The 20,509-nt window shown below is 25.5% G+C and overlaps 1 protein-coding gene and 2 non-coding genes across 27 annotated transcripts; 1 reads left to right on the forward strand and 2 right to left on the reverse strand.

Annotated features, from left to right (window-relative positions):
* Positions 1-5,822: 5,822 nt before the first annotated feature.
* Positions 5,823-11,272, forward strand: LOC114121024 (erythrocyte-binding antigen 175-like). Of its 25 annotated transcripts, XM_050207674.1 has the most exons (14): positions 5,824-6,010; positions 7,573-7,763; positions 7,990-8,122; positions 8,536-8,613; positions 8,728-8,805; positions 8,922-8,999; positions 9,116-9,193; positions 9,316-9,393; positions 9,516-9,593; positions 9,716-9,793; positions 9,911-9,981; positions 10,447-10,554; positions 10,665-10,771; positions 10,858-11,272. In XM_050207674.1, exons 1-14 carry the CDS (start codon positions 5,911-5,913, stop codon positions 11,225-11,227), a joined length of 1,626 nt encoding a protein of 541 aa, XP_050063631.1. In that variant the 5' UTR covers positions 5,824-5,910; the 3' UTR covers positions 11,228-11,272. The 25 variants fall into 25 exon arrangements, with proteins under 25 accessions (XP_050063636.1, XP_050063650.1, XP_050063649.1 ...); XM_050207679.1 differs by lacking the exon at positions 8,922-8,999 and having other exon boundaries at positions 5,823-6,010; XM_050207678.1 differs by lacking the exon at positions 9,716-9,793.
* Positions 11,273-16,942: 5,670 nt separating this feature from the next.
* LOC114121027 (5S ribosomal RNA) lies at positions 16,943-17,061 on the reverse strand. Its single transcript, XR_003592169.1, has one exon. It is a non-coding gene; the product is annotated as a 5S ribosomal RNA (ribosomal RNA).
* Positions 17,062-18,905: 1,844 nt separating this feature from the next.
* LOC114121028 (5S ribosomal RNA) lies at positions 18,906-19,024 on the reverse strand. The gene has a single exon (XR_003592170.2). It is a non-coding gene; the product is annotated as a 5S ribosomal RNA (ribosomal RNA).
* Between the last annotated feature and the right edge of the window lie 1,485 nt (positions 19,025-20,509).

Raw genomic sequence — 20,509 nt, forward strand, 5'->3', positions numbered from 1 at the left:
TATAAAATATTAAAATTTAATATGAAACACAATAAAAGTATTGTCAGAAACATATAAAATATCTATGGTCAGACACTGGATAGATTTGTATAATATAATATGTATAATTTAATCTTATTAATAATTTTCGAATAGACTCGGGTGTTGCTGCTATATCAATTGAAAATCGAAATTCCGTTTATTTGATTTGAATTTATAAACCTAATTTATACTTACGAGTAGTTAATAGTATTTTAGATTTATTATTTTTTTTTAATTAATAAATTGTATATTTTTAAATACTTAACTAAGTTAATAAAAAAGTATTGTATATTCTGAGAGGAGTGATAAATACACACATATTGATTTTACAAAGACAAATGTGTAGTTATTTTTTTCTGTATGGTGACTTTTGATATAAAATTTATCGTAGATGTTACTTTGGGCCTTTGGGGGGTCAAAAGTAAAAAACTTTTTTTTTAAAAAAAAAAGGAAAAATGAAAACTTTACGTAAAATCAGATATTATTTGATAGAATTGATTCATTTTTTGCAAGTATATTCGAATATAAACAACCGTAGATATTTGAAAATTTTTCCAAATATTCATGTTAAAATTCTCTAGATACAGGGCAATTTTCTAAGTATTTTGATTATTTTATATCATTTATTTATTGACATGACATTTTTTTTTTAAATTATAGACTTAAAAAAAAAATTCCTTAGTAAAATAATACTTTAATACTTGCGGTTCCTTATAAGTTGTTATTATATATAATTATTGAAAAATATTTAAAATACATATTAGGTATGCACAATTTTGCTTATAGTTAGTTCATACTGAGACAAAAAATATACAAGCAAACAATTTTTCATAAATATTTAAAATACAAATTTGGATGAAATTACATATTTAAATTATGAATAAGAATATTCATTATTTTGTTATAATTCTAATTTCTAATTAAAAAAACATTATTCACGGGAACTTCGCGCTTATTATGAATTTTATTTTATAAATGAAACTTTCAAAGTATATAGATTTATTTTTAGACAATACCTACCTATTTATATGATGAACCTATTTACACTGTTTGATAAAAAGGTAATATTGATTGTTTACTGTATAAATATATATAATTAATTATTACTATGCATAAACCTAATTAAATACGAATAAAAACAATGTTTTTGGAAAAAATTAAATCAACCTATCATAATACTAATATTAAAATAAATAACTTTACACACGAAATATCATAAAATAAACTCAGTGATATAGGCTAATAGCCCATTTTAAATCAAAATCGTTTTTCAAAAAAGAATGATGATATTATATCATTAAATTCAAATTTAAAACATCCATTAAAAATCCACTATCGACATTTAGTGTTCAGCAGAGCAGTATCTATACTCACTTTCCTTTAAATCTTATTTTCAATTTTATTTGTAGTTTATGATTTATGGTTGTATATTTTTGTATTTATTATTTTGACCTAAATATTTTTTTAATATTATAATAACAATAACATATTATTAAAATGAGTGGGAAGTTACTAAGAATTTAGTAATAGAAAATTATTTAAAAATGCACTTTTTATTTTCAAGCTCTTAAATTAAACAAATATTGTATGACTAAGCTACCTAAAGATTTTATACATCAAATGTGTACCTAGTTATATTAAATGTTAAGTGTTTGTAAGTTCTTGCACACTTTTCTACAGTATTACCGATGTTTATTTTATATGAATAAGGTATCAATGCTATTCAAAATTCTAAATACGTTTCTTAATTACTCATTTTAACAAATAATGTATCAATATTATACAGTATTATAATTTATAACTTATCGATTGTTAATAAATAATCACATATGATACATACATATATTAAAGTGAAATTTCATTTCATTGTATTTCTTGTTCACGTGAACAGTTGAACTACCTATTCAATAAATATAATTGTTTTCAATATTTAGTTAAATTTAAAATATCATCTAAAAAAAAAAAAATTTAGAAGATTCCTGAAAAAATCCATAAATGAGTACACTAGTATACTAAATCACTAATGAGTCATACTGTGATGCACTTAATCATCGAAATATTATTGATACTGATCTATAGTTATTTTTGGTCTCTCAATTGAAATTTGGACAATTAGACATTAAAATGTTATAGTTCAAATTAAAATATAAATGTTTACATAAATTATTGAATTTAATAATAGTAGGTGGATACTATATAATATATAGTCTACAGTTATAAACTGTGTGTATTCATAACTATTATTCCTGATAATTATATGTTACAACCAGAGATGGAATTTTAATGTGTTTGCACATTTCTTATGAGATACAATAGCAGATAGCAGAGTTAGTTTAAAAATTGTTTCATAAATCATGTAACTAAAATTATAAATTTATGTTGCATAGTTTTACACATTTTAATATTTATTAGATTTTAGTTTATCCTATTTTTGGTCTTTCTGAGGTATTTTTGATTTTTTACTTGTTTTTTTTTTTTTTTTTTTTATCGAAATTAGTCATATTTTATAGAATAACAATAAGTGTTAACAAATGTATTTTTAAGGTATTGCCAATCGTATTTTCAAAGTAAATTTAAATTAAGTAAATACATCGATTACGCAGATGCGTTGAAGCAACGCATCATCAGTGGCGGTTATTATTTCATATTATTTGATTATAATTTAAACTTCTGTTATTTGATAATTTTAATCGAGTTTTTTGTAAATGACAATTGCATTTTTACTTTTTTTAAATTTTTATTTTGTTGTTACATATTTTTAAGAATATTTGAAGTACCTAATATTATAACGCATATTTATGCAATTTGAAATCGTATAAAATCCCAACCATCTATAGGTAATTACTGTAAAATATACTTGATATAAAATATAAGATACTCAAAATAATATTATTTTTGTTCTAATTTTCTCAATATTTAATTATAACTACAAGGTGTATGTATATGTGGTCTATACTTTTATTTTGGAATTCATCCAATAGGATAAAACACGATGCATTTTAACCATGAAACTAAAAATAATTATATATTTTTTAATATTATTAAATAAAAATGCATAATACGAGTATCATATAAAAATACTTTTATTATTTTTTGTCTGATAATTTATCGTATAATTTTTTTCTTTATGTATAACACGTCATTGTCTTCTATAAAGCGACCTGCATTTTGTTTTTTTATCAATCCCCGGAATTGCTGATTATAATAGTGACTTATAAATATTGAGCATACTGCAGCTATTTGGGGTCGTACACAAAAAGCTTGCACTAATCACAAGTTATGTTAGTTTTTAATTTTAATAAAATTATGGAATAACCATACTATATGTTGTACAATTAGGTAAAAGGTATAATATAAATACGTATGTGTTTGAATCATTAATCGATTAATATTTACAAACATATACACTATATTATGTTTATGTACATTGTACATTTGTACATAGAACATAGGTAAGTATACTTTTTTCTCATATTAGTTATTACATTTCATTTGAATTGAGTTTAATCACTCGTAATAAACATATTAATCGTCTGAGAAGTGAGCAGCGACTCACGAGGACTTCAGCCATCGTTGTTTGCCATTGTGAACATTGAGGTGATTCATTAATGACACGTCATAACGTTGTAACTAAGTATACAAATGTATATTTTATATAAAAAAAGTCCATTTCAGGAAATATTAAAATAACACATTTACATTAAGCATAATTATTAATTAGGTATAAAAATGTGCAGCACAAAATAACGTCTAAATACGTTTAGTCAACGCATGACAGTCTTTAAATAATTTTCAATTTCATAATTTATACAAAAGCGTAATACAATGCATCTTAAATTCTTAATAGTTATGGAACCGATAATATAAAAAACGTATTTTGCTATACAAACGATATAACACTTGGAACGGTGCGTTCTGCAGGATTTGAATAACTACATCTACAACATGGCGTCTATACGTGGCACATAACGAAACTTTTTCTTTTTAACTTCATTTAGTATTATCGTACAGAAAAATCAAAAATATGATTTCTTACCGTACCGTTTGATTTTATTTGTGCACGGGTACATGGGTACAGCCAACAATAATACCGTATAATATATGTATTATAATACCTACATAGTTGTTATTGCGTGTCATGATCTAGTCGTGAGCGGGAAATTGCCCGTTGGCCACTCGCCGTTCTCATTAAAACGTAAGACAAACCAGAGTTTATTGTTCTGAGTATAACAACATATTATACAGTTGTATTCAAGGCCGACGCGAACCCATCTCGGACTCGCTGCCCGCCAGTCTCGCTGTACACTATGTAATATATTATAAGCAGACAATAACTATGACTGTAAGCATAATATGTTGCATACATAACTACCTACCCCGAACTGTAATAATAGTATTAATATTATATTATTATTATGAATACCAGAGTACGTAGGTATATCAATCTGCTCATTGACCGTATAATTATTTTATATTATTCAAAATTCCAAAACACCCGACTTCTAACATTTTTAGGTTAACGTAATTGCATTTATTTACAACTGTTTTTAGTGTTGGTGCACTTAAAATATAAAATTATGCATAAAGCGCCGATACCAAATAAATGTAACCTTAATGTTTGAAAAATAAACTAGAGAAAAGCTAAAAATTAGAAACACTAGGAACTGATACTTCTATGAAAAATTATTTACTTCACAAATTACCGAGTTTCTTGCAAAACAATTAATGTATTATGATTTGTGAGTTACGGTTCATGGTTTATACTTTATAACACTTGTTTGAATCAAGACTACGCGTAATGAGGAATTTTGGTAGTTCAACCCCCATTATTGACTTTTATTGTGTACCTATAGTCGTATAGATAATTAACAACTATTAGTTTTATCAAATTAAGAAGACAATTTTATTTGAAAAACTCGAAAAACCATAATACTAGTAAACAGTTTTCATATATTAAAAAAAAAATAACTTAAATATAATAGTTTTTTTAAAATACTAATTTTTTTTTAACACTCTCTGCGATAAAATTCTGAACACAGTACTTGCATTAATTTTTGATCTTTAGTGACTACTCACAACCAATTTTGATTGTAATATATTTATTTTTTTGTTTAATGTGTCATGTTTAATTAGAGCAAAAATAAATGTTCAACATTTAGTATTTAAAACATTGTTATAAATAGAGCTCAGAAGTTGTAGTTATATATTTTCAATAACACTCGATTTATAGCAGATCGAAATAGAAACCTATGCTTCACCTATACGCTAAAGAGTTAAATAAATACAATTTAATATTTTTGTATTTTTTGACGATTTTAATAAGCATTTTATTTTTCTAAAAAGTAATTAAGTATAACAAAACGTCAATTGTCTTCTTTAATCTAACTTTTTCTGCAATGTTTTTGTTATGACTTGCGGTATGTCCTATCACATGGTGACATAATAATTTTTTTTTTGCTTACACTGCATGTCATTAATTTTATAACTTACTGTTTTTAATAAAAAAATAATAATATTTAATGTAATAGGTATATTATACATTATATTAGTATTATACTGTAAATATATATATACATATAGTAGACGTATAGTATTGTGTGACTAATGAATAATTAAGAAATAATTATTTTTAACCTATTTAATAAATTTTTTTACACATTTTAGATTTTTATGCATTTATTAATATTTTATCGACTTAACTCGAGTTATAATGTTTTATTAACTATTGACTGGTTTATATAAAAGCTATATTTTATTATTTTTAATATTATCGAAGAAGTTATAACTATGGTAATGAATAACTTCGATAAAAAAAAGTCAACAATAATAAATAGCAATAAAGTATATTTTTAATAAAACGTTCTTTGTTTTTTATGTTACGTATTTAATATGAATCACAGTTCGTCAAATAACGAAGATTTACGTGAAGAATTTAAAAATCTCATTATTAAAATTGAACCATACTATGTTGCATTAAAATCAGATCTTGGTATTTATGAAGTTTTACTTATTATTTATAATTAATCAAAGAATATTATTATTATCTATTTTGTGTATTGTATGTATTGACTAATGCAGTGTTTCTCAACTATTTTAATGTCGTGACCCTCAAAATAGGTATAAAATATGATAAATCACTTCTCAACCCCCCTATCTACATTAAGTTCAAATTTGAACAGTAAAAATATCATATCATTAACCAATTAACCAAAGGAAATATACCATTTATAAATACCATGTGTAGTACCTACTACCTAGTTACAAGGTATAAGTATTTTTTTTATTTAATAAAAAATTTTAAATAAAAATGTACATTTTGTAAATTAGTGTTATAATATTTTTGACCTATGTCACCCCTAGTTAAGGTGATCGCGACTCCTAGGTTGAGAAACGCTATACTAATGGAAATATGTAGTTTATTTTGAAAATTAAAAATTTAATATTATTGTAATGTATACTAATATTTTTCAAAAAAAAAAGTCTACATAATCCTATAATTTTTACTTAAATATTTTTAATTTATAATAAAAATTATATCTAATATTCCAAAACTTAATTTTTATGTATCACAGTAGTAGTATTTCTTTTTGGAATAAGAAATAAAAAAAAATGAATGTTGTTATACACAAAAGTACAATACTTAAGAACGAAAAAGATTAAATTTTTTAAAAGTATATTTTTGTTTTAAATGAGTTACTACTTAACTCAAGCATACTCCAACAAAATTTTGCTACGGAATAATTCGTAGTTTAAATATATAATTTTGTCTTAGTTTTAATTTATTAAGTCTATAAAAATAAAAGGATGGCTAATATATTTTTAGATTTTTTGATTTCAGTATGAACTACTTATGAGGAATTTGGTATTAAATTTTTATGATATTAATTAATTTTGTCAAAATTTAAATTTGAAATCTACATAAACAAATTGTGGTTAAGTATTTTTATATTTTTATAAGGGCCAAGAACAATTTATTTGGGATCTTATATTAAATTTTTAAGTTTTTTGACCTAGAATAAAAAATTTTATTGACATTTTTAGAATAAAAACTAAAAAAAAAATTATTACATGTTGGAATTGTCTATAAATGATTAAAAAGTAAAAAGTATAGAAATAATTTTTACATTTTATTATGTAAAAAAAATTATAATAAAAACATCTACGGTTATTCATTTTTGAATTACAAGAAGTTACTTATAATTTTTTGCGGAGAAATATTAATTTTAAGGGAAACTTACAGTCTTCCAACATCGTAAAAATTTGAATTTCATACACTCATAAAAAATTAATTTGACTTTCGGTAGAAATTTTTTGTTTAAAATAGATTGAATAACCTACAGTCATATACAAACAACACATTTTAAAATCAGCACATTCATTGTTCTCCTCAGTAACTAAACTGTTTTTGAAATAATTAAGTTTTTTTTTAATGAGTCACTCATATAATATTATAGGTACGCTAATACTTATAAAACCTATGTTATTTAAATTGTTAAATAAATAAATACATGTATAATATATGTTTATGTATATGTATAACATTGTTTTTAGAAAAGTTATTATGTCGTGAATGGTTACACAAGTTATTCAAAACTGCTACTCACGAGGAATCACTGAGAAATGCTTATTTAGTCAAATTACTTAGTCAACTAGAAAAAGGAAAATTAATAGAACCGTTTGACAATCTCCCTAAACACAATTCACCTTTGTTACCTTTAATCACAAATAATTTACCGAAGCAAGTAAGAATATTTGTTTTTCAAATAAAGTTAATTTAATTTTGTATTTTTTGTTGGAAAATAATAGTGAAAATTTAAACATGATTTTATGCTTGTACTTATACTATAACTATTTAAATAATTTATGGTATTGTTTTTTTTTTTTTTTACCTAAAAATGATTAGAGATCAAAATATATTTAAAACGATTTTACTTATTATTTCTACTCAGTATATTTTTTTTCTATCAGAATGTTAATGTTTGTAATAAAAAAAAGATATTAACAAAAAAGGAACCTTTGATTACGGATGTGGTAACTGTTCACAATACTGATGGTTCTCTTAAATCCACGAAAAATCATAAACATACAAATGAAATCAAAGGTAGATATTAATTAATTAAACTATATAGTTCATGTATAAATGGATTATAAATCTAGGTATAGATTAATTATAAAAAAATCTAAATCTAATTTTTAAACTTTTATACGCTGGTCCACTTTGTATGATTTGGACTCTATAATAATAGTATTTAATTTAGTAAATAAACTGAAATAATTTGTATCCTGTTACTTAAAAAAACTCGAGTTGAGTAAAAAATAAACCATGTTTAAAAAAAAAAATATGTTATGTCAAAGCTATTCAGAAATACTCAGTCCACGAGTATTTTGTATTTAAAGTTTTATACGAAATTCCACTGTAGGTATATTTTTATTATTAATAAAATAAAATATTTAAACATATCTAAGATGTCAATTATGCTTTTAACATGTTTAAATGATTTTATTATTCTATAGTTAATGAACATTTAAACCAAGAAAAACAATTGGATATCAATGAAATTTCAGACGATTCAAAAGAAGTAAATCCTCCCGGTAAATTATTATTCTTTAAAACAAAATATTTATGTACATCTAAAATTTACGGATACGACATAGGTATTTAAAGCGCTTTAAGTTTTTTACACATTTTTTTGTATTACTTTGTAGTGAATGAAAGTTCCAACCAAGAAAAACGGTTGGATGTCAAAGAAATTTCAGACGATTCAAAAGAAGTAAATCTTCCCGGTAAATTCTTATTATTTAAAACAAAATATTTATATGTATCTAAAATTTACGGATACAACATAAGTATTTAAAACGCTTAAAGTTTTTTTTGAACATTTTTTTGTATTACTTTGTAGTGAATGAGAATTCCAACCAAGAAAAACGGTTGGATGTCAATGAAATTTCAGACGGTTCAAAAAAAGTAAATCTTCCCGGTAAATTCTTATTATTTAAAACAAAATATTTATATGTATCTAAAATTTACGGATACAACATAAGTATTTAAAACGCTTAAAGTTTTTTTTACAAATTTTTTTGTAATCCTTTGTAGTGAATGAGAGTTTGAACCAAGAAAAACGGTTGGATGTCAATGAAATTTCAGACGATTCAAAAGAAGTAAATCTTCCCGGTAAATTCTTATTATTTAAAATTTTAAAACAAAATATTTATATATATCTAAAATTTACGGATACAACATAGGTATTTAAAGCACTTAAAGTTTTTTACAAATTTTTTTGTAATCCTTTGTAGTGAATGAGAGTTTGAACCAAGAAAAACGGTTGGATGTCAATGAAATTTCAGACGATTCAAAAGAAGTAAATCTTCCCGGTAAATTCTTATTATTTAAAATTTTAAAACAAAATATTTATATATATCTAAAATTTACGGATACAACATAGGTATTTAAAGCACTTAAAGTTTTTTACAAATTTGTTTGTATTACTTTGTAGTGAATGAGAGTTCGAACCAAGAAAAACGGTTGGATGTCAATGAAATTTTAGACGATTCAAAAGAAGTAAATCTTCCCGGTAAATTCTTATTATTTAAAATTTTAAAACAAAATATTTATATATATCTAAAATTTACGGATACAACATAGGTATTTAAAGCACTTAAAGTTTTTTACAAATTTGTTTGTATTACTTTGTAGTGAATGAGAGTTCGAACCAAGAAAAACGGTTGGATGTCAATGAAATTTCAGACGATTCAAAAGAAGTAAATCTTCCCGGTAAATTCTTATTATTTAAAACAAAATATTTATGTATATCTAAAATGTACGGATACAACATAAGTATTTAAAGCGTTTAAAGTTTTTTTTTAAAAATTTTTTTGTATTACTTTGTAGTGAATGAGAGTTCGAACCAAGGAAAACGGTTGAATGTCAATGAAATTTCAGATAATTCAAAAGAAGTACAGGTAAAACCATAAAACCAATTACTCAAGATATGTTTAATTCAGTCTTTTCATTTTGCAAAGTTAGATTAAATTCACAGTATTTAATTAAAAAACAACATATTATTGTACTCAAATACTGTAATAGTGTAATGTACTCTATATTTAAAAAAAAATTAAAAATTAAATTAAAATTATTATTTATTATTTTATACAGGCCAATAAATCTTACAAAACAAATTTTAATGTTTAACAAAATAATAAAAGTAATTTCAGTAGTTTTATAAAAATATATTTCTTTTTTTTTTAATATTTCTATTAAGTAATAAAAAATGTATAATATACATACCGAATAAAAACACTTAATAATACCTAATACACGTAATAACGTAATATAGTATACCTTGAACTTGAACTCTAAATTGATATATTTTTTACTTAGATTAAGTATGGTTATGATGATTCTAATTTTTTTTCTTGGTATTATAGCAGCAAAAAATAACGGTAGATAAAAGTGAAGGAGGTGATGGACTGACATTAAATGAAGAGACTAAATTAAAATTAGAATCTGTTGAAAAAATGTCTAACGAATTAAAGGCAAGTATTTACTCCATCGTAAATAACAGTTCGCGTATTTTGATTAGTTTAAAATATATACATTATACATATATAATATATATATATATTTCATTATATTTTATACGCAGAAAAAAACTGAACTTCTAACAAAAGAATTTCAAGAAATTGAGCTATACGCAAATAAAAATTTAACTAACAACGATCAATTAACTGTACTTAGTGCCGATTTGAGCAAGTTAGTTTATATTTATTATTTATTATTTACTGGTGTTCGAACTTACCAAACATAATTTAATAGTAATTTCACTATGACTCACCTAGATGTAAAAACGACATAGAAAACATGTACAATCTTGAAGTGGCTGACGAATTGTGTGCATCAAATTTACTTAAAAATATTTTGGATAAAACTACTGCACTTGACAATACCATTGTATCAGAAATACATCGTTTAAAAACCATGGTCGAGGACTCGTGTGCGAGTAAAAAAAGTATGAATTTTGTTATGGATCAATTGAAAGAAAAACACCGCTTGAAAATAAGCGAAAAAGATAAATTCCATACTGAGATAAATAGAAAATTAATGATCGAAATTTCCCGATTAAAAGAGTGTGTGGGTAAAGTCGAAGAAGAGGCTATGTGTGAAGAATTTAGCAACGAAAATTACGAAGACGAATATAGCAGTACTTGATCTGTGTTTTAACGTGTTTTAAAAATACAAATCATGTATAAATAATTTTTAACCATCTGATCGATGACCTAACTTAACCTAACCTAGCCTTATTGTGGCTTATTGATTCAATACGATACCGGTTCATTCTTAGTTGTTATCAACATTCATAAATGATTTTATACCATTTTTTTTTTTTTATTTCGTCAAATCTTCTTATTTCTTATATTAAAATAAACTTATTATTAAGATACAGAAAACAGAACTAAAAAAGTTATTGCTAGTATTGACAAAATATGCACGAAAAAAATATCAAGAATACTTATGCGTTTAAATCCCAATAATGAAAAATAATATGGCTTCACTAAATATATTCGTGTATGGGTTTTTGTGAGGAAAATCCCTTTTTTATTTTGGCACAATAAATTGACAATTACTTTGCAAATTTTAATAAAACAATAACCGCAAAAAATATTACAAACGGTGCCACAAACATATGCAACAAACTATATTGAAAGACAACAAAAAATAGCTACTATAAAAAATGTATTAAGATATGAAAATAAACAACATATTATTGTAAAATCAATATAGATCAATATAGCATGAATATGCTATATGAATATATTAGTCGCTTCGCTCAAAATCTAAAATACTTAAAAAAGTTGAAAACTTAAAAATTAAAATGTCTATAAATTGTACAAAAGGAACTAAAATATTTTGGAGATTATAGTATTACTACCTGATTAGAAAATACTTATTTTAACATTTCGTGAAAATTTCAAGTACCTACTTGTGATTCTACAATAATTCATTCTTTATTATAAGAAAATAACAAAATCCATTTTGTTTAAAACTAGTGTTTGACCAAATATTTTTTTAAAAATTAGTGGGGAGTTTTAAAGAATATTCGTAAAAATTTAAAAGTATTCATAATAATGTACCTAACTTACGTAATTACATTAAAAAATATTTTACATTAAAATTATAAGTGGAAAATATTATAAAATTAAAAAGTGAATAATTTATAAAAAAAAAAATAGTCATTCGTCTTATTGTATGTAATAAAAAACTGAGTCAAAGAAATCTTGATAGAATTCAACGATCGCCACAGGTCGTCCATCAGGTGATTACATTTTGAAGAAATATATATTATTCAACATAAAATATGTGTTCATAAAAAATACTACATCGAAGAAATGCATAATATGTATGTATAGCATATCGAATGCTGTAATGTATAAAGTATGCTAAAACTATTTTTACTATAAGAATAAGTAAGAATCCAATCAAATTTAATCTATTTTAAAATAAATTTACTATGACATTTTCAGTGTTAAATCACTTAAATCGAACTTCCGTGGTTTTTAATTATAATTATGCGTATTAATTAATAACATTTGGAGAGGGATTGACTAAAATTTCAGAGATGTCTCCACTTTATGAGGTATATAGTTAAGGTATTTAATAACCCACCTGTATATAATACATTGAAACATATTCGAAATACAAACTTGAAACGTTTTCTATAATATCATTAATTTATATATTATACTCAAGATACCGAACTTCACCTTTCTTAACTATCTTAATAATATCTAATATCGATATATCGAACTAGTACACCTAATACCTACACAAGTTTATCTATTATCTTTTTAAAATTACTGCGTATTTACTAGATCTTTATTGTGTTATATTAACAAATAAATTGTGTTTTGTTTTGATTTTTAAATTTTTTGATTTATTTGATACAGTAGTTATTTTGAAAGAAATACCAAATAGATTCAATTTTTTACCAGAAATTGCCCTCAAACTTAATATTAAAATATTTTTACTGCTCGAAACAAGATGACAGACACAAAATAATAAATCATTATAGACTATACAATAGGTTTATCATTCATCGCTCTGTTCAGATTTTAATATTGTTACTTATCTGCGTACATTGATATAATGATATTGTATTTTATTTTTAATCAAAATAAAGGGATCCGTGTCTCGTACACAAAACGATTAATTGACAATAACTTGTTGACAGATGGATTGTTCGATTATAAGTTGTCAAACATCACCTCCTTCACACTACACGTGCCGATTTCATTATTCAAGTACGTTGGACATGTAGGTATCTTAGTCAATAAATCGTTTCGTGTATGGGACCCTAAAGGTTAAGGGGTTTAACAATCTATATATACTAATATACTATATAGTTGTGTAAGTATATAACAATAAAATTTGTGTTCATAGATGATATCATAATATTAATATTATACCCTATTCAATACACCGTGTTGCGTCTGGGCGACAACTTATTTGCAGGCTAAATGGACATTTTGTAGTGTCTATTGCTTTATTTGCATACCAAAGACTTTTTATAAATAAATAGGTAATAATTTATTGTGAACACTTAGTGTGATGAAAATAAACTGAGTAATATATTCAAAAAGATGAAATACAATTTTACAATTAGCTTACTCAAAACTTTATATCGAATTCACGTGATCTCAATTGTGAGTTGTGACTGTGATCAATCATACTGACATTTGTGTCTACTTGACAACAAACACAATACATTTATCTAAAATCTATACAAAAAAAAAAAAGAATTAAGAAATCATCAAAGAATATATTATGATAACATCTTTAGCGTTTTAATTAGTTGAAGAAATACCTAATTTAATAGTTAACATACCAGCTATATGTATTCAATATTTATGTTTTCTTAACATCTACTTCCTTACTTGATTTTGATTCCACATAAATTCTACTGTATACAATGCATTTATTAATTTATTTTTGTTTGAAATCTATAATTAAACTATATTAACTATCTAATATATACATTTTATATCTACCTGAATAGTAAGTTCTAACCGTTCGCGATTTTCATTTTTTTTTTTTTTTTTATGTTACTGTAGAAAATCTCCTACAACCGATTTTCAGTGGTTGAAAGTAAAATTTAAATAGTAATACTATAATCCTACTGCTGATTTTGTTGTTATAGATATTATTTAGGTAGGTATAATTGGTACCTAAGAATTGTTTGTTTTTTGTATAATGCTTGTTTAATATCGCTTTTAAATTATATAATCTACCATAAGACTACAGACTTTTTATACATTCTATACAGGATGATTTTTTTTTTTATCACAAATCAGTCAGTATCTTGGTAAGTATTAGAAATTTTAAAATAATTTTTTTTTAATTTTTTAAGTTTTACTGTTGTACACTGTGTTAAAATTTTGATAATTTTTACTGCCCCCTCCCCTCATTATATAAAACACTTGACTTTTGATTTTTAAATAGCAATAAGTACCTGTTTTCGATAGCGAAAATCTACAAACATATTAAAAAAAAATTATTTTCAAATTTATAATACTTAATTTGAGTAATCCGTTTGCGACTTATGATCGTTTAAATATTCATTTAATTTGCTGCTATTGGGAAGTTTATTAAACCCAAAAGTCAATACCAGAAGTCAAAATAAAATTTTACGTTGATTTAACGATATTCATAAAGACCATTACTAATAATAATAACTAATAAATATAAACTATAAACTTAAATATAAACTTTTTTATCCTATCACTTCCCCAACCAGACCACAGAATCTATAATATATTCTCTGCACTATTATAGGATAGGAATAAATATAAATTTTCCAGTAGCAGCAAATTGAATGAATATTTAAACGTTCATAAGTCGCAAACGGATTACTCAAATTAAGTACTATTCGGAAATAGGTATTGCTATTTGAAAACCAAAACTTGATAATGTTTTATCTTATAAGGGAGGGGGGGCAGTTAAAATTATCAAAATTATAACACTGTATAAAACATTAAAACCTAGAAAGTTTTAAAAAAAAATTATTTTAAAATTTCTAATACTTACCGAGTTATTGACTGGTTCGTGATAAAAAAATCACTCTGTATATTTCTATTAATTTATTGAAGTTGTAAATTCTCATTCTGTGGCATAATGCGTTTAGGCAAATTACATTTTACTCGCATAACAAAAGTAATGAATTTGGGCATTTACCTTTGATGATGCATTTATTAAAATAAACAATAAAGCAACAAACAATTTTCAAACACATACATTATACTATAAAGTTTATATTTTTTCTAGGTTCCTTCTAAAGAATAAAACAAAAATTAAGTATTAGCAAATATTGATGATGTCTATTTTATATCTAGACCTATAGTAGGTACCTACAAGTATAGGAAAAACTTCAAATTAAAAATATTGAAATGATGTAATTGTTAAACACGTTGTTTTTGGATAATTGAAATTATAAATATAGTCGTATGCGTGTATATGCGTGTATAATATATTTATATAAGTGTTATAACTTATAACACTATATTATTATACATACATTTTATATACAATATATTGTTGTATAAATATATATTATATACCTATATAAAAAATGTTGTTTCTTTTAGGAACCACTTACACATTTACTACCTGCCCATTGTGTGGCAACTATAGATATGTGTTATATACCCTTATATAACATATACCCTTTTCGTTTGAGATCATATGTAAGGTACCTACGTAGTGAGGCAACTGGCATATAATAATATAGTCTGGAGACAATATATATAAAAACTATCGATGTTTTTGACTGTGGGAGGTATAACTAGTAACTGTGCGTCTGATATTATTGTATTTTTCTATACATCACAGAACCAGAACGATGCGTATTAGTTTATCATTTAAATAAAGTTGACTGTGTAAAATCTTTTTCCGCTTTTTAACGATCAAAAACATATGACTTAGACACTGTACTATAACTACTGTCTACTATACTATATAAGTATAATAAAACATGTATATTTAGTATTCGTCACTTGGTGTACAGTAAATAGTTGAGCTGAGTTCTCGCGACTCGTATGTATTTTACAAATTACGTAGGTATTTCATAGGTTACTCGTGTATATCATTACTGACAATCTGCTGTGGCAGTGGCGAATACCGAATAGCGGAATAGCAATTAATAACGAATAAATATACCAAATACCTATTTTTTTCCTACTAAGTATTAACGAGTATTTTTTAAATAACCGAGTTATGCTAGGAACCCGGCTTTTTATGCGTATTAATCACAAAAAAAAAAATACATAAATGATTAAACATAGACACACTGTTGTGTCTATATTTCTATCTCGATTATCTTTAATAGATAGAGAAAATCATTTAAAAAAAAAAACCAGAACGCATCATATATACTTCTGAGCGGATTCTGACGAGTGGATTCTTGTGAAACGTGTTTATAAGTGCTATCTTCTGCGGAAATAGTTGACAATTTACATGCTTATTTCATGGCATTTTTTCAATGAAATGTCATTTATAATTATATTCATTAATGATTAGCTGCATTTATCGCTGGTGCCTAGTGTCAGTTTTCATAAAAATAATTTTAGTAAATATTTATTCATAAAAGGATTCTTAAATAAATGATAAATGATTTTTATTAATCGCAGCGCCCATAACCATTATAATATCATACAAAGAAGTTATAAGAATATAATTACTCTTTCCTAACAAACGTTGCGCAATTGCAATAATTATTCAAGCATTGGTCATGTAATATAATAAAAACATTTCACACTGCTTCACAATTACTTGATAAGTCATAGAAAATTGTAAATGGCATTAATTATTTACAAATAAAAATATTGACTAGGTATTGTAATAGATATTTTTGATTAACTAAAAAATAAAAAATGCCAACGGCACGTAGTGTTCCCAAGCGGTCACCCATCCAAGTACTAACTACGCCCGACGTTGCTTAACTTCAGTGATCGGACGAGAACTGGTGTATTCAACGTGGTATGGTCGTTGGCGAAGATCTCATGTAATCGGACTACAGATAATTATAATATAAAACTTACGTATATCGATCTATAATAATATTTCACTTGTCTGATAAATAAATAACAACAAATTTTAGTTCAGTGTAGAACCGATTTTGTGTAGTTAGCGCTTTGTTGTTAAAATTAAATGATGAATTATTAATGTATCATCGAAATCATGGACATAACCTGTGCTTAAATGTTGGCTAAATTTTATATTTTAATTTTTAAACGAGGTATACTCATCGCTCATGTATAAAATATTATTACAAACTAAAAATTAAAAATGCAACTTCTATGATACATCATCTCGTTGTAATATTAAAGTCAAAAACATAAAATCGGTTCTTCTAAATGCAACTGTCGCATCTTTGTATAATGTAAGACCGGGACAATACTTGCGATGATGTAGCGTCCTCCAAATTCATATAGATTTCAGTTATAGATGTTTACTGAAAACATCCCAGAGTCGTGTACGATTAAACGACCACAGGTCGCGCTTCGGTCTCATTCATCGCATATTAACTCACGTAATATAAAAATTAAATACCTACGGGCTACGGCTACATGTTTTTCGGTTTTTATGGAAATATTTTGAATCACAATGTATGACACATTAAATTAAACGTTTTATAACTTGTGAAATAACCTATTCTTATACAATAGGTAACTTAAGTATATATTATTATAGTATAATTATTATACTATAAATGATTATTCCTATTACGGTATAATTTCAATTGTCGATATACATCATACATCAATAGGCTAGGTAGGTATATTAGGTTATAACCAAACCTAGTAGTTTTGTAAGTATGAAATAATAAAAATTAACAAATTTTTATAACTTATCCAGTTATCCATGAATATATCAATAATAATAATAATAATGTCTTAATGTTTAGGTACATCAAAACAGTGAAGAGACAGACTAAAGACTATACCTTAACTATGTTTTCATAAATCATAGTACTTACCCAATAATATTAGTCGGACCATAAGTGTACGGAGCTTGCCGCAGCTTGGTAAATTCCCACGCGAGGAAAAATTGTAAGCAAGTATGGTTACACATATAAGTTCTTATACGAATAAAAATATACCGGTACGGCGGTACGTAAGTTCTAACACGAACAAAAAAAAAAAAAAACACCGACGTGCAATTCTCTACGCAGCGATACAACGCGATTAGTATCTACTTATATCTCTATTACCGGTGATTGGGTAAATGGTAATCAATTGGTTGAATTCAGTACTCGTTGGTTATTAACAGAGGTAACGAGTTATAAAATTGAACGTAATTTCTTATAATATAAAGTACGATAAAAAGGCAAAAACTCTTTTAGTTCATAATAATTATAAATTGTATATAAAAAAAAACATACCGTTAAATCAAATACGTGTATTATTTATTATAGATGCATTTTTTTTTCACATAGGAACTTACTTATCTACTAGTATATATTTGTTCATATAGGAACTTAAGTATCTACTAGTATATATTTGTTCATAGAGGAACTTACGTATGCATACCTAAGGGTAATTTTTGCCAACTATATCTCGTGTGGGAACTTACTTAATGCAGTAATGCATAAATGACGACGGGCCATAAATAATATAAGAAAAATTATAAAAAAAAAATTGAGAAAGTCGACAAGTTGCTCTGCTCTGTATATTTTGTTATAGGCTTCGAGTGTACCTCAGTCACTGCACCAGTCGGACAGCTGCAGCGGGGTGCATAAAATTTTTAATTTTAAATCTTAATGCTTGATAATTTTACACAATATTTATCATAGATTGTATAATTAATGAGCAAAAAAAAGAAAAAAAAAAGGATATGCCAACGGCACGTAGTGTTCCCAAGCGGTCACCCATCCAAGTACCAACTACGCCCGACGTTGCTTAACTTCAGTGATCGGACGAGAACTGGTGTATTCAACGTGGTATGGTCGTTGGCGACAGACCTTTGTCATCAGACCACTAATAATATTACAATATAATATGTTATAGGATCAATCATTTTGTATGCGTACAGACTACAGAGACGGTCTGGCCCTAGGGATACCGAGAGGTTCCCGGTGGCCTGACATACTGGAATTTGTCATTGGCCTGACCGGCGACCGCTGTATTACGTTATTTTTTTAATAATTGAACGGTTTTTTATTTCTTTTTACACTAAAAAAAAAACATATATTTTATATTAAATACCTACCTATATTGATATTTGATGTGTCTAATACATTTTCTCGACAATTTTATTCCAGACCGTCTCTAAGTATACTAAATTACTAAACTTTTTATTTTCTGTTTGTAATTTAGGCCACCGCGAGACCGCCATGTGTATAATATGTGTGTAGGTGGTAGTAAATAATTATAGTTTTGTATCGATAGACTTTATATTCATATAGTCATATAGACTATAATTATATTAGGAAACCAAACTCTGGTACTGAAAACAGGTACCCCGAAAAGAGTTATAGGTAGGTACCCCTAGATGATTATAGACGACCAAAGGTTGCGCTCGACTGTTCATCTGCTCATCTGATGGTATAATGTAGTGGTTCTTCACCGCGGTGTTCTGCGGAACACAGGTGTTCCGTGGACTTGGTATATATAAATATTCCGACTAAATTTAAAATCATTAAAAAAATGTTTATTTAGTATTTCTAGTTTCATTCTCTTAACATTTTAACTTTTAAAACAAAACACAAAGATATAAGACGTGTAGGTGTACAACAATAACTGTACAAACTATAGTCACCAGTGTGGCAGACGGCAGTGTATACTGTACAGAATCATTACAGGTTTTGTTGTTTTATCTTACTAACATGTTTGCAAACTGTTTTATGCTATACATTTATTGTTTAATATATTAAATAATTAATATAACTAGGTACTGTTTTGTTTCACGACTGTATTCCGTAAAAACCTTATAACATTTTAAGTATTCTGTCATTCGAAAAAGGTTAAGAACCACTGATATAATGGTATGTCATGTGTTGTAGTTATTACCTATAGCAGCGGTTCTCAAACTGCGATACACGTACTACTATAGTGACTAGTGGTACGCTAAAGACTACATAGTGGTACTCCGGAGGCCACAATATGGCGGTAGAACAGAAAATAAAAAATAATAAGAAATACAAAATACATACCTTTAATTTAAAGAATGCTAAATGCATTATGTTCATCATTATCACCTCATTTACTTTGTTTTTCAGGAATGGAACAAATTTTTCAAAAAAGTTGAATTTAAATTCAAAATGTTAAACAACCTATTTTTTTTTTTTAAATAATTACTTTTACTTACTCAGTGATTTTCTAAAAAGAAACTCATAAAACTGATCATTACTAAATACTTTATACTTGTTTTTATATTTTTCAATACTTCTTATTCATACATTAAAGATAAAATCCTGGACAAATAATTTTTGAAAATAAT

This window comes from Aphis gossypii, chromosome X, assembly GCF_020184175.1.
Source record: "Aphis gossypii isolate Hap1 chromosome X, ASM2018417v2, whole genome shotgun sequence".
Classification (NCBI taxonomy): domain Eukaryota; kingdom Metazoa; phylum Arthropoda; class Insecta; order Hemiptera; family Aphididae; genus Aphis; species Aphis gossypii.

Coding starts and splice junctions, on each gene's coding strand:
- LOC114121024 (XM_050207674.1), top strand. CDS start 5,911: ATGAATCACAGTTCGTCAAATAACGAAGATTTACGTGAAGAATTTAAA. Junction 6,011..7,572: donor TGCATTAAAATCAGATCTTG/GTATTTATGAAG, acceptor CATTGTTTTTAG/AAAAGTTATTATGTCGTGAA. Junction 9,982..10,446: donor ATAATTCAAAAGAAGTACAG/GTAAAACCATAA, acceptor TTGGTATTATAG/CAGCAAAAAATAACGGTAGA.